The sequence below is a fragment of the Nerophis lumbriciformis genome, linkage group LG01 (genome assembly GCF_033978685.3).
Source record: "Nerophis lumbriciformis linkage group LG01, RoL_Nlum_v2.1, whole genome shotgun sequence".
NCBI lineage: Eukaryota > Metazoa > Chordata > Actinopteri > Syngnathiformes > Syngnathidae > Nerophis > Nerophis lumbriciformis.
Window position 1 is genome coordinate 58,561,426 of NC_084548.2, and position 15,741 is coordinate 58,577,166.

Sequence of the window (15,741 nt, forward strand, 5' to 3'; positions counted from 1 at the left end):
AATTTCCATGTATAAAAACAAAATTCAGTGACCAGTCATGATACACTGCCGTCTCCCTGATCATGACGTCACACTTATTGCGGAAGTGTAATTATTTTTTATCATGTTGAACGTTTGAGCATAAAATTAAATAAAAAATGTATGCATACAGTTACAATAAAAAATGCATAGTTTTAGCAACATTTAAGATTAAACTGTTTTTGGGTGTGTGACACTTGTCTATGAAATGTTCGTATTTCCGATTGTGTCATGACGAAATAGTTCAATTACGCTGCCAGGTGTTGTACTGTTATTTAAAACAGGTGTGTTACTCACCTGGGAGTGGTCGTTAGATGATTAGGTCACGCACGGTGGCTGTTAAAGAAGTAAGAATGTCAAGCAAATTACTATTTTAAGGCAAGTTTAGCCTAAACAGTTTAGCCAGCGGGTCGGTCATGTTTGCCTGACTCCTCTTCGTGTTCGCTTGTGCACTTTCGCCAAAAACTGTTACAAAAAATCTAACTTTGTAAAAAGTTGTGCTCGCGGCTATAGAAAGTCTATTGTGGTGTTCATCGGGTTGCTCTTGATTTTTTTTCATGTCAAACAGACGAGACGAGTGGCAGTGAGAAAGAAAAGTGGAACAGACTCCACCCAGAAACGAGAGCCAGCCGACGCCATAAAAATGAGCGGTTCCCACCCCCGGCTCCACCAGAGCGCCGCGCCCGCTCCCAACGCTCCCTCCTCCGACAAGGACGCAGAGATGCCCGCCACGGAGAAAGACCTGGCCGAGGACGCGCCGTGGAAGAAGATCCAGCAAAACACTTTCACTCGTTGGTGCAACGAACACCTAAAATGCGTCAACAAGCGCCTCGGCAACTTGCAGACGGACCTGAGCGACGGTCTGCGGCTTATCGGGCTTCTGGAGGTCCTGTCCCAGAAGAAGATGTTCCGAAAGTACAACCAGAGGCCCACCTTCCGCCAGATGCAGCTGGAGAATGTGTCCGTGGCATTGGAGTTCCTGGATAAGGAAAACATCAAGCTGGTGTCAATAGGTGAGTGCCATGATTGCGTTTTACACGTTTTTGCACCAACAAAAACATGGTGGCCAGTAGGAGTTTGGCCTGAACTTGGTATCATCGAGTAACACCATTGACTGAACATTTGTCATTGTGGAGTGAAAAAGCTCCTGTTGTGTGTTTCGACAAGTGTGCATTACTTTTGTCCCCTCCTCCTCTCCACATTGAAGGCTTTGATTTGGGAGGAAAGAGGGGGCCTCCGTTTTTCCAGGCTGGGCCCGGGAACTTGGACAAACTTTCTTGATCCCCAGGGGAAATTGTTTGACACAGTAGCTCAATTACAAGCAAAAAGGCTCACTAAGAACGAGAAAAGAGGAAAATTAAAACAGCAATTCCAACTATATACAAAAGGGATGGTGTATAATGAAACAGAATGGGTACACAGTTACAAATTAAGCAACGTGACATAATTACAAAAACTCTTTAAAAGGGAACTGTACTTTTTTCTTTTACAATTTTGCCTCTAATTTACAATCCTTTTTGAGAGACAAGAACACCCTTTTCCCCCCCTAATACATTCTAACTCGTAAATAAACGTTCGCCAATGGGAGCCTTGACGTCATTGTCTATTTCGAACATTAAACCCAATAAATAACCATCCAAAAAGCTGCGACAATACTCTATTTACATTTTGTCAGCTAAATATCAACCAAGTATTAGTGATATTATAAGCCAAGGCTATTCAACTACATAATGAAAGGGCCGCAGTATCAAGAGCCCTAAGGGCTCAGGGGACGGACATCGAAATTTGGATGATTGGTCAGAAAGTGCGACTGCGTTTACTTAATTACCAAGTAAAAGCATTGGATTTCAATACATTCATAATTCGTGTGCAGTTGGCTAACAGCATGAAGAAACAGAAGCTCGATAAGTTTTGAGAATTGATGTTCCTCCTTTTGAATTGTTTTACTTCTTTACACTTCATCCTTCATTTAGGTTTGTAAGATTAAAGCTAAACACAAAATAAACATTAAAAAAGTATAACGTCCATTTTGTATTTTACATAAATCAAGTGGGTTTAGTGTTAATACATTCACACAAACTACAGATGTTTACACATCTAGGAATTAAACAAATCCGCAGCAAACATTGCACACAATGTATGTGGCTCAACACAATTAAACTTAAGGTGTGGCGTTACCAACCTCTACTGGTCAAATTCAGTGCTACATGTATTAAATGAGCTTTGATCGCCAGAGAGTTACTCAGCCAAAATACAATACGTTTACTACAATGCATTCATACTTTGTTGTCCAGTCGCTGTTAAAGTCCAACTTTCGCCTTTTTTTTTTCTTTTTTCTCAGCGTCGATAGTGCCAGTTTTGGTTTAATGAGTCGTCTTCTTCTACTCACCCAATACTGCTTAATTGCGACATGTGCCTCGCTGTTGTCCCCGGCGGGGTGGCGGGAGCACTGCATACATGAGCAACCCTAGTTTGAATGGTTTCATCAAGCCTATTTGGGTGATGTTTGGGGGGCCAAATTAAAAGCTTTGGCAGGCCGGCGGTTAAATAGGCCTGTTCTAAGCGCTAACGTTAATGACTTATGTGGCGCATTGATGAGAGAGAGAGAGGCAACATCCTTATGCTGCTGTATTGACATGGGTTGATGAGCTGCTTTCTCACCTCTGAGCTTGTGAAAGTTAATTTTACTTCAAAAATTATGCCTCTCACCTTGGTAGTAAAATGATGTGGACATAAACTGAGAAGTTGATACCCTAAAAAAGCCAATTTAGACCCGGAGATGGCAAGAAAGACGCCAAAAGATGCTTCATTCCACCCTCCTTTTTGTTCGCGATAATTAGGAGTTATTCTTTATCCAAAATGGCTTATATAATTTTATCAGTCGCTTTCCCAGTGAGCGCAGACATTGTACAGTAAGTTATGTTTTATTGACTCAAAAGTCTGTTAAAGTGAACGTTGTGACATGTTTTTGAAATTAACGCACCACCATATGCTCAAAATGAGCAAAATGCATTATTACATATTATGAATGTTACTACATGACAAATATACTCACAGCATTTATATTAAACCTTGATGGATGTTTTTTTTTTTTTTTTTAAGCGATTTATAGGCAGTATGAAATTACTCCATTGTAAACTGACTTGCTCACATTTATTTACGAGTTAGAATGTATGAAAGGAAGAAGCATGTTCTTCACTTAGATAAGGATTGTGAATGATGGACAAAATTCCCCCGAAAAAGTGCAGTTCCCCTTTAGGTCCAGTCTTTTGGGAGTCATCATTTACCATTTTGCGCTTTAAATATTTAAAAATATTTTCTTAATTTTCTTGCCTAAATTAAGCTTTAATTGTCTATAGGCTTGGGCAATGCAGCCTAAAATCTATATTGCAATATACCACAATATATTTGGTTTTTAACTAATAGTTGTGCCTCACTGTAGTGAGACATCGTGACGTCAAGGTTTTCTTTGTTGTATATTTGTGTTTACTTACATACATGGGTACAGAAGCTCCCACATACATGTACATACATACATATATGCATACATAGTCGTTAAGTGAATTATATTTATATAGCACTTTTCTCTAGTGACTCAAAGTGCTTTTAAACAGTAAAACCTATTTAAGTTCAATTTAAACCAGTGTGGGTGGCATTGGGAGCAGGTGGGTGAAGTGTCTTGCCCAAGGACACAACAGCAGTGCCTAGAACCCAGAACCCTCAAGTTGCAGACACGGCCGTTCTACCAACCGAGCTTTATTGAAGGGGCTGCTTTCAACTTGCCCACAGTTAACATTTTTTAAAGGAAAAAAAATAACACCGGCGGTTTGTTTCCAATAGTGGTTTACCAGAACAAATTGGCTAACTAACTTTTCTTACCTGTTGGTACCTGTTTTGTGTATTTGGGATCTGTATACGCCTAGAAAATTAGAAGGAATATTTATAAAATCTTCCATTCCTTCATACTTCAAATGAGCCATTTTGAAGTTTTCCCAACTGTGACATAGGCGGATATCTCCAAATATTGTAGAAATTTACCCAAAGTGCTTTGTGCTGTAGTCAACAAGTCCTCTTGTTGTTGGGCAGACTGGCTCGCACATGCATCGTCAGCAGTTGCCATTTGTAATACAAGGTAGCGTGTAGTTAAAACTTAGATCTGTCCGGTGACTCTATATGGAGGTGTTAGAAACTACAACATGGATGGCGGGGAGAAGACTCAGTCGTAGTGGAGGCACGTAAAAAGACCTCCCACAAAACGGGGCATTCTCAAGAGCTGGGCAGAAGCTTGAAGATGGTTTGTAAAGCATAATCTATGTAACATTTTAAACAAAACAGTCGACCACAAGGAAGTGTTTTAATTATAGAAAAAAAATCATGGCCCATTTATACATATTACAGTGCAGTATTTGTCCCATTTGTTTGTTGTCGTGATCGATAAAGATCCACTACGTGGAGCCTCCGTTTCCGAGTTAAGGTTTAACAACGCTAATGGGTGGCTAAACGTTTTGATGTAATTCCTTGTCAGCCTCTGCCTCATCAATAACTCATCTTGGCATTGGTGAGACTTTGACTCGATTGATGCGATGCGATTCAGGCTACTGAGACTGACAGCTGTCTGGGCAAAGTGTAGAGTAGGGCTGGGCAATAAAAACAATATCAATATATATTGCGATAGACATATAATCGATATAAAAATGCGTTTTCTTTTTTCCGGAAGAAAACGGAAGTATGTAAGCAAGGTTGGTTGCATGAACAAAGGCACTCGCTCTCTGGTAACAGAGCAATGCAGGAAGTGATCTCTGATCAGTGGGAGTGACACGCTAACAGCCAATCAGGTATCAACTATCAAGTTTGGTGGATTGTTTGCATGGAGTGAGAAGACAGTCAAAATAAGGTACCGTATTTTTCGTAGTACAAGTCGCACCGGAGTATAAGTCGCACCTGCCGAAAATGCATAATAAAGAAGGAAAAAAACATATATAAATCGCACTGGAGCCCGGCCAAGCTATGAAAAAAAACTGCGACTTATAGTCGGAAAAATACGGTATTTGTGAATAAAAGAGGAAAAGTCACCTGGACAGGTTTTTGGATTTTTCAAAGGGGACCGTAGTCTGTAAATGATGCAAGTCAAGACCGGCAATATCTCATCACCTTAGCCGCGCTCAACCTTTAGAGCACAGCTGTAACTTCCTAGCACTAAACCTGCAGAAAATAGTTCTTCTCAGGTTTCACTGTTTACATTTTCAAACGTTGCACTTTGAAGCATTTCTTACATATTTCTTATTTTTGCACCTTTATTTTAATTAACAGCTTGTTAAGTGTACAATGTGATTTTAATATTTTGTTCACGTCTGGGTGTTTTCTATGCTTGCGTTGACATACAGGTAAAAGCCAGTAAATTAGAATATTTTGAAAAACTTGATTTATTTCAGTAATTGCATTCAAAAGGTGTAACTTGTACATTATATTTATTCATTGCACACAGACTGATGCATTCAAATGTTTATTTCATTTAATTTTGATGATTTGAAGTGGCAACAAATGAAAATCCAAAATTCCGTGTGTCACAAAATTAGAATATTACTTAAGGCTAATACAAAAAAGGGATTTTTAGAAATGTTGGCCAACTGAAAAGTATGAAAATGAAAAATATGAGCATGTACAATACTCAATACTTGGTTGGAGCTCCTTTTGCCTCAATTACTGCGTTAATGCGGCGTGGCATGGAGTCGATGAGTTTCTGGCACTGCTCAGGTGTTATGAGAGCCCAGGTTGCTCTGATAGTGGCCTTCAACTCTTCTGCGTTTTTGGGTCTGGCATTCTGCATCTTCCTTTTCACAATACCCCACAGATTTTCTATGGGGCTAAGGTCAGGGGAGTTGGCGGGCCAATTTAGAACAGAAATACCATGGTCCGTAAACCAGGCACGGGTAGATTTTGCGCTGTGTGCAGGCGCCAAGTCCTGTTGGAACTTGAAATCTCCATCTCCATAGAGCAGGTCAGCAGCAGGAAGCATGAAGTGCTCTAAAACTTGCTAGTAGACGGCTGCGTTGACCCTGGATCTCAGGAAACAGAGTGGACCGACACCAGCAGATGACATGGCACCCCAAACCATCACTGATGGTGGAAACTTTACACTAGACTTCAGGCAACGTGGATCCTGTGCCTCTCCTGTCTTCCTCCAGACTCTGGGACCTCGATTTCCAAAGGAAATGCAAAATTTGCATGGTTGGGTGATGGTAGTAAATGTTGTTTTATACTCTATAAAAATATTTGATTTATTAATATACCTACCTCACTGAAATTCCTTCACCGTAGTCATGCCCGGAACCAATTACCTGCGATAAAGGAGGGCCGACTAGTTCGGCCCCTCCTAGCAGGGAGGCAATGGTGGAGGAACACACAGGCCTATTGTCTGGTCATGTCGTGCAGCGGGCTGGGGCGCCATGGTGTCACAACACTGGCTCCTGCTCGGTGACATCAAACTGGCTTGAATGGACGTTTCTCGGAAACAAGAGACTTGATGCTGGGACATGTTGGCGTCAGAGTTGGTTTTCTACGTCATTCGGTGAATACTATGTTCCCCGAGTGGCGGCGACTTCGGTCTATAGCAAGAGAGTAGTAGTGTCATAAATAGTGGCCACTTGTATAATGCCATTTATTTTGCATCACAGAAAAGTGTTTTTTTTTTTTTTACTACGTATAACGTGTATCAAAATGTGCTGCAATGATGCATGTTGATAAAGGAGTCAATTCTTATTTGTTCACTCTTTTAGGATAAACTTGATGCTGTAGGAATTGTTTTATTGTTATGAATTACTTAACTTGTATATCTATTTGTGTTTTTTATAGTTAAGACCGCACTAGAGTTGCAAAGTATCGATTCAGGGTTCTTGATCTTTTTGACCTCGGGGCCCAACTTTTCCACTCAAATATTAACACTGAATTGGCAATCTTGATTTTGATCGTATTCAATAATTATATCTAACCTACTTACAGTTTAGTCTTGTCAACTGATGTGAAAGCATGTGATATTTTAAATATTATTATTATTAAGGCTTAGGTCAGGCTGATTACAAAAATAAATACTAATCAAATATCTGCAAAAGAAGACTCATAAAAACGTATTGAAAAAAATTACGTACAATGACGCAGTGCTAAATAAAAATTAATTCATACTAACTATTAACATGTTTCCTAAACTTTCAAAATGAAAATGCAGCTTTGCCACTTTAGTCGTACTTTTTGCACTTAAAGAAGTTTGTTTGAAAGTGTCATTACTGCCACAAGTGGAGGAAAAGTGTATTACAAAGGAGTACTGCTGCGGCCAATACAGACCACAGCTAAGAAACATATATCTTGGCGGCCCTCTAGGTGGTGCTTGTGGCCCAGCCATATGGCTAGGAAACATTGATATAGATGATGGTAGGAATCTTTGGGGACTTAATGATTCGATCCGGTTCCTGAGTTGACTATTTGATTCAGAATATATTCTCGTGACGTATTATTTGGTATAATATTTATCTTTCTAACCATTTTCTACCGCTTGTCCCTTTTGGGGTCGCGGGTGATAATGAAACATTTTCAAAGCAGGTTACAGGTTAGAAAAGCTCCCTTTGGTTGCATGAAGATGGTCTAAAAACATTTTTAAACTATTTCCTTTTTTTTTTTTTTTTTTTTTTTTTTTTTTTTTAATGAATTGTGAAAATTATGAATCTCTTTAGAATCTCAATGAATACAATTTGAATATGAATCGATTTTCTTCTGCCCATCTAGATGAATAAATTATATTCACATTGTGATAATGCATGTTGATACATTGTGTCCTGCAAATTTGACTGCGACAAGCGAACGACCACGTTCTCAACGCAATGTAGCATCCTCATGAGCGAGCTAGCGGCTAGCGAACCTGACTCGTCCCCATGGCGGCGAATAAACTTTCTTACAAGTAATATCACCAGAGGACGTGGAATAGCGAAGCATGCTACATCATACACGTAGGGTACTGTAAGCCAGTGTTTCTTAACCAAGCGCCCTCTTGCAGGCTGTCAAATGTTTCTCATTTGCAGTCCGTATAGCAGTACTCCAATGTATGCACTTCTCTACCACCTGTGGCTGTAATGACTATCTCAAACCGAAGAAATCTGTTTAAGGGCAAAAATTATGACTAAAGCGGTGAAGCTGTATTTTCATTTGCACTTACATTTTATTGACAGTTTAAGAAACACATTTTATTATTAATCTATTTAAATGTATTATTTTAACACTGCCTATGTGCATTTAAATGTTCTTATATTTTACAGTATATTTGACAAGTACCGGTACTTTTTATTGTGATCAGCCTGTCCTAAGCCTTGATGATGATCTTTAACGCATTCTAACCCATTTGACAAGGTTTATCCTGTTAATCATATCTAACCTACAGTATTTACAGTTTAAGAGTAAGATGACGAATTCTGTGTTAATATTTGAGTGGGCCCCAGGCACCGCTGTAGTGAAAACGTTGGGCCCCAAGGTCCAAAAGGTTAAACGGCTGCTGTAAGCCATGCTAATTGCTAAGCTCTTGAATGTTGACGGGTGGGTGGATCAACACAAATCAACATAACGATACAAAGCAATCATTATATTGTTTGATAATACAGTAATTGGATCAACATTTCTTTTTTAGATTTTTAATGTTTTTGTTGTTTACAAACTTAGTAAAAAAAAAAAAAAAAAGTCCCTGCACGTATGAAGGCTTTAAAAGTTAAAAGCCAAATAATTCCAATCAGTGCCAATGGTAGTTTTTTGCTTATGTCTACTTATTTTGCACTGATTTTTTCTGCTGAAAATTTGAAATTTAATGTGAAGCGTTGTATAAATATAATTCATTTATGAATTGTAACACTGCCGTCCTGTGTTTTGTCTGAATATAATTATCAAATATATCAGTCAGTGATGTTACTACAGAAAGTAAGTAGATATTAACTGTAAATGTTGCAATATTTTGCCGTAGGCCGATACGTCAGCAGCTAAATTAGGAGCCTTTGTAACCCATTTAGGTGTTTATTATTTGTAAGCCGAATAATATATCAGCAGGCTGCAATATGAATTTGAGGCCGTATTGCCCATCTCTATTCCGCATACACGTCATCAGACAGCAATTGACGAATAAAAAGCAATTGGTCGTGTAGGTCGTTGGTTCATGCCACACGCCCCCACAAACCTTTGAAGAATATGGTTAATAATGCAGTAATACCTCAGGGTACGGGTTACATTGGTCTGTGACACAGCCCAGACCTTGAAAAACTTGTATGGAAAACAATGTTGCCCAATGAAATGAATTAAAAAAATAAATAAAAATGTAAACTGTCCCCGCTCCCCCCAAAAAATCAATTTTAACATGTAACATGCCTTTTTTAAAAGGAAAAATAAACTTTTAGATAACATGGTACAACAATAGAATGATTCAAACAAGTACAGTAGTTTGATGTTAATATTGTACAGTTTTCACCTTGGAGAGTGGACTTCCTCACAGCTGTTTCTCTGGCAAACACACCATCAGCACCATCTCCATATTTTAATGGATGAATGTTCAGACACTTTAACCTCCTCTGCCGGTGTTATGGACTCGTTCTGCTTCAGTATGGTGCAGACTAGCCGTGTCACGCTCCACCGGCTGCACCAAGTTCATCGTTTTGATGATTTCATTCTGTAATTCAATAAACATCAACCACTTCTTCTCAGCACTGCCCTTCACACTCACCTTCTTCACAACCATGCTTGGAAAAACTAAGTTATATGTCTATCTCTAGCTATAAGCTAATGCTAGCGAGTAAAAGCGGATGTTTTGGTCGGATCTTACGGGGATCACTGACATTCACTACGCCAACTAGTGGCGGGGAGGCTTTTAATCCCAATTTTTGTTAGCAACTTAAAGCAAGTGTAGGGGTGCTGGAAAACAGCAATCGGATCATGATCATTTATTACTATTCTGAATCGATTAAAAATATTAATTGATTAATAAATAAATAAAATAATTCAGCATCTAATTTGTTGTGTGTGTATAGAATGGAGTCTGAAACCTGTTATTTGTATTATTTTATTTGTTTAATTAGTGAAAATCTGATGGAATTGTACATTTTTGAATAAACACGATTAAAGATACGGGCAATCAGCAGGTATCTCCTAATGTAGCTGATAATATAATTTGTAACTGACACTGAAAATGTAGCAGAAGATGGATGATCTGTTAGTCATTTTAAAAGTTAATCTAAAGCAGATGTCCTGGTTGTAAATTTGAACTGTCCTAAGTTGCACTCCAGCCCCATAGGTGGCGGTATTCCAATTTGACAACTGCCCACATGAATATCTGCATTACACCAATGGTCTGTGCATCATACTTTCACAAAGCCAAACATGTTTCTGTGAGTTATGTTTTGTTCTTGGCTGAGGAAATTCTCACCTGGTCAGTCACATGGTGCGGTTCTACAGCAGTCCACCCTGCATCTCTTGCTCTGTCTACAACATCTGTGGGGAGGGGGAGCAGGAATAGGTTGGTGACTGGAGCAGCTGTGAATCAGACGCAAGTGACATCCCTGAGGGGAATGTCTGGCTCATGTTGTGGTTTCCATGTGCATGCAAACGCTTTCCAGCAGGTGAGACTGCACGCTCTTCCACTCCAACCTGGACATGGTTGATATTATAGCTGCAAACCCTTGGTGCAAAACCACTTCAAGGACCCTGGCAGTGTCTAATCAGTGTTCATTTCCAAAGATGTCCGGCCCATTAATGTATCAGTTTTCTCCCACGCCTCGAATGTGTCACTGGTAGGTCTTTAGGGCGTTAATACCACCTCACTCACCCTCATCCCGCTTCTCCTTTTTTGGCTCGTCTAATCTGCAGATCAGAAGCCTGCTCTGCTCGTACTTCCTCCTTCCATTGCAGAGAATGGACACACCCTTGCAGCCACAATTTAGCACAGACCTGCCATCACAGCTCAGCACGATGCTTGAGGTCCCCCTCCGTTTTTCACCACCGTCCTACTTGTCAACTTGGTGTGCCTTTCATATCTTTGTTTGCTCTCAAAGTATTGATCATACAGCCCAGTCAGGAGTTCACACAATCAAGTCAATGTGAAACTTTTTTTTTCTTTCTTTTTTTAAGCTACTGCACTTTAAACTAGCGGTGCACAAAAAATCAATTCACATCCAAATTGTGATTCTTATTCATTCAAATTTTAAATCGATTCATAAAGTTAAGTCCCAACGATAGTCTCACACACTAGGTGTGGTGAAATGTTAAAATGTGTCTTTAAATTTTAAAACAATGTTTTTAGGTCATCATTTTGCAACCAAAATGAGCTGTTCTAACCTGTTTGGTATAATTGTATTGAAACTTTTTCAAATACATTGCGAGAATCTGTTTACTTTGAGAATCATGTTGAATCGAGATGCAAATTGTCACCCCAGGAATTGGACCGAATCTTTGGATGCCCAAATATTCACACCCCTATTAAACACCAAACATTGCCATGCACTGATTGTTTTTTTAATTACCTTCACTTCCAGTTAAGCAGATACCTAAAACTTTTTGAGACTCAAGACCGATAATTTATATTTATTTCAGATTTAGATCTAACTTTAGTAGTGCACACCTTTCTTTAGCAGCAGACATCTGTCGTTCCAGGTGACTGATTAGGGTTGATGTATTGAAGTGTAATATTTTTACCCCCCACCTTGCAGAGTGTCTGCAGAACATTTTGGTGCAAATGGCACACAAAATGTATTTGAAACAGTAAAGGAGTCCCGTTACGCCATGTTCGTGTCCAATGAACTCCGAAGTGAGGGGCGCTTTTATTTGTTCACCCTTACATCCGCAGTTCAAGTAATCTCTCCTCATTGGAGCCCTATTTTCTAAAATAAAGTTGGTAATCAGAGCTATTTTTTAAGGTTATTGGATTTATTAGAATAACGTCACAATTCGTCACATCGGCCTGAAAATTATTTGTGCACCTTTTTAGCTGTCAAATTGACTGATTTATTGCATCTTGAAATTGTTTGAGGTGTAGATAAAAAAACAAAAAAACACCAGTTTGAAGTTGATCGATAGCAGTAGCAACATTTTTCTTATTTGTGGACATGTTTTGATTAAAAAACGCAACATTAGCAAGAGCTCATGAGTAGGGGTGTGCTGACTTTTCTTTTTTTTTTTTTTTTTTACTTCACAGTACTGGCTGAGTATTATTTTATGGTGTGGAATGTTAGCGGTTTGATTAAGTGAAATTAGAACACTGGTAGTTATGATAGACGTTAACATGTATTTACAGTCTAGAATGCTATGCTGTTTTTTAATACAAGTCGAGTGTTTTTTTTTTGGTTTAATGATGTTGACTCGTTTGTTACTGGATACTTTCTAATATATACAAAATCTCAGAAGCAGGGTAAGTAATCTGCAAATAAAATTGACAAATATGCTGTTTTACACTGCAAAAATAAATTATGGCTGTCTAGCTTGTCTGCTTAGCAGTTGTGTAGCTGCTAGCTCCTAGTAGCCTATAGCCTAGCATTTTTACCTTTTTTGTAAACTAGAAGAAATTGTGTGTCTATCGGAGGACATTTAGATAACTGTCCAGCTTTGCAAAGGGAAAGATGCTGCAGGACTGCCTGTATCGCACATGATATCACACAGCTAAAGAAGTGCAGGATTGCTTCTATCGCACATTTTACACGCAAGTCAAGCTAATTCAATACTTGTTAAATCAGTTTGGGGGACCACTACTTTTGAGCCAGGATGTCTACCAGATAATAAACTGCTCTAAGCAACACAATGAGCATCTCTTGTTTGCATCCATCCTCTGCTAGTTTGGAGCCGTAGGACCTGCTTCCATTAGATCAGGGGTGTCCAAAGTGCGGCCCGTAGCTAATTTTTCAATGGCCTGCGGCACAATCGTTGGCATTCTAATGCTAGCATGCTAGCTTTTTTGCTCATTTTGCAGGAATACACCTCAGCATCAAATATTTTCTTACTTGAAGAATGATACCTGTTAGCATTGGTGTTGTTAGGCCTATTTTAGGGGGGCTCAAGCCCCCCTAAATAATTTGGTGTTATATAATTTTTTTTTTTTTTAACAAATACATGCCGACGTATTCATTATAAAGTGGCCCGAATATGAGTTTAAATAAATTATTCACTCAGTTTCCCCTCACTTCATAGCGTACATCACCAAAAATGATTCCCGGGCGTGGCACCGCTGCTGCCCACTGCTCCCCTCACCTCCCAGGGGGTGAACAAGGGGATGGGTCAAATGCAGAGGACAAATTTCACCACACCGTGTGTGTGTGTGTGTGTGTGTGTGTGTGTGTGTGTGTGTGTGTGTGTGTGTGTGTGTGTGTGTGTGTGTGTGTGTGTGTGTGTGTGTGTGTGTGTGTGTGTGTGTGTGTGTGTGTGTGTGTGTGTGTGTGTGTGTGTGTGTGAGACAATCATTGGTACTTTAAGGTAGAGAGCCCCTTTAGTGTGTCTGTATCCAATCCATTCCACTTGTTCATATAGAAAATGCCCACATCACTCAAAATCCAGTCCGCATTTTCTCTGCGACCTACTGGGGCGGCATGGCGTAGTGGGTAGAGCAACCGTGCCAGAAACCTGAGGGTTGCAGGTTCGCTCCCCGCCTCTTACCATCCAAAAATCGCTGCCGTTGTGTCCTTGGGCGGGACACTTCACCCTTTGCCCCCGGTGCCACTCAGACCGGTGAATTGAATGATAGGTGGTGGTCGGAGGGGCCGTTGGCGCAAATTGCAGCCACGCTTCCGTCAGTCTACCCCAGGGCAGCTTTGGCTATGAAAGTAGCTTACCACCACCAGGTGTGAATGTTTGATGGGTTCTACATGTAAAGCGACTTTGGGTACTTAGAAAAGCGCTATATAAATCCCAGTTATTATTATTATTATTATTATTACTACTTGCAGTCCTTGGACTTGTTCATATAGAAAACGCCCACATCACTCCTGTAGAATCTATATAAAGTAATATACATTAGCCCAGTGGTTCTCAAACTTTTTTTGTCATCCCCCACTTTGGACCAGGGGGAGTTTTCAAGCCCCACCTACCCCCATCGCCCCAACAGAACGCTAATGCCAAGCTTAACATTTTCACATTTATTGAACATCAAGTAACATCAAGTTGTATACATTCAAACTCAATAACATAAAATAACATCAAGTTCAATAATAAATAAAATAACTGTGCAGCTGTGGTATAACTTGCATCAAGTTCAATAATAAATAAAATAACTTGCCACAAGTTCAATAATAAATAAAACAAAAGTGTTATAACTTGCATCAAGTTCAATAATAAATCAAAAAAGGTGTTATAAGTTGCATCAAGTTCAATAACAAATCAAATAAAAGTGTTATAACTTGCATCAAGTTCAATAATCAAATAAAAGTGTTATAACTTGCATCAAGTTCAATAATAAATCAAATAACTTGCATCAAGTTCAATAATAAATAAAATAAAAGTGCCACTTTGCAATCTTTGCAAAAAAAAGAGGAGCTATGCATTTGGCAAGACAGGGCAAGTGACAGCACTTTGCCCCAGGAGAGCCACTTTGCTTCACTGTGAAACAGCACGGCTGTATGATCAGCTCCCATTTCCTCACACAGTGCAGAGAACAGTCGCGCTTTCAGTGGTCGTGTTTTGATCAAATTTACCGCGCTCACAACATGATAAAACCTCATTGAGTTCGGGGCCGAGCTGCCTTGACGCGAGTGCTTCCCGGTGAATGACACAGTGTGTCCAATGCTCATTTGGCGCAACCCTCTTTATTAGAGCCTGCAGCCTGTTTCTTGACCCTGCCATGGTCTGTGCGCCATCAGAGCAACAGCCCACAGTTTTCCCATTTAAGGTCGTGTTCTTTGAGGAAACTGTCCATTATCTTGAACAGCTCATCAGCAGTGGCTCTATTTTTTATGTATTTGCAAAACAGCAAATCCTCGCACAGTGACTCGCCATTCACAAAGCGGACGTATGCGATAAATAGGCAGTCTTTATTGTTGTCAGTAGCTTCGTCCACTTGTAAAGCAAAACGACTTTCTTTTAATTTGTCTGAGTTGTTCCTCAAGATCACTTGCAATGTCGCATATACGTCTCGCCACTGCGTCGTTTGACAGTGGGACAGCTTTTAATTTTGCTGCGCTTGTCTCGTCAAATTTGTTCCGCTTAGCCCCGCCCCCATTAGTTACTGTTGCTATGTCTGTCAAACTTTCGCTCCTCCCTAGAAATTTAAAGCCTACAGGAAAAATAAGTAATTTACATTTATTTGTATAGCAGATTTCACAGACAGAATCACAAAGTGAAAATGAAAGCATAGTAAAAAAAAAATATCTAAGAATATAATAAAAAAATAAAAAAAAGTGAAATTTCCTCCCGTTCCTCGCGCCCCACCTGTCATGTCTCTATTCCCCACCAGTGGGGCGCGCCCCACACTTTGAGAAACGCTGCATTAGCCTAATGTTAAAATAATGAAAAAAACATAAATAGATTTGTTTTATTGTATTGTCACATTAATAGCTGTTGTATTATAGGATGGCTTGTTAAACATTTCATAGGATTTTCAGAGGGAGGAAAAACCAAGACATTTAATATAAAATGTAAAATGAATAAATACATAAAAAGAAAAAGAGAAAAAATGGTTAAAAGCCATCGTCCCGGGGAGCATTTCATTTCGTCCCGTGCATTTTTTAA

The 15,741-nt window shown here is 39.5% G+C and overlaps 1 protein-coding gene across 4 annotated transcripts in view; it reads left to right on the top strand.

Annotated features, from left to right (window-relative positions):
* Positions 1-289: 289 nt before the first annotated feature.
* The window catches only part of flna (filamin A, alpha (actin binding protein 280)), a 99,894-nt gene continuing 84,442 nt past the window's right edge, over positions 290-15,741 (top strand). For 2 of the 4 annotated variants that reach the window (XM_061988110.2, XM_061988128.2), the window contains exons 1-2: positions 290-365; positions 587-1,031. In XM_061988110.2, the coding sequence (XP_061844094.1) occupies positions 333-365; positions 587-1,031 (478 nt within the window). In that variant the 5' untranslated portion in view covers positions 290-332. The remainder of the gene's footprint in view (positions 366-586; positions 1,032-15,741) is intronic. The other 2 variants (XM_061988119.2, XM_072914115.1) reach the window with 1 other exon arrangement.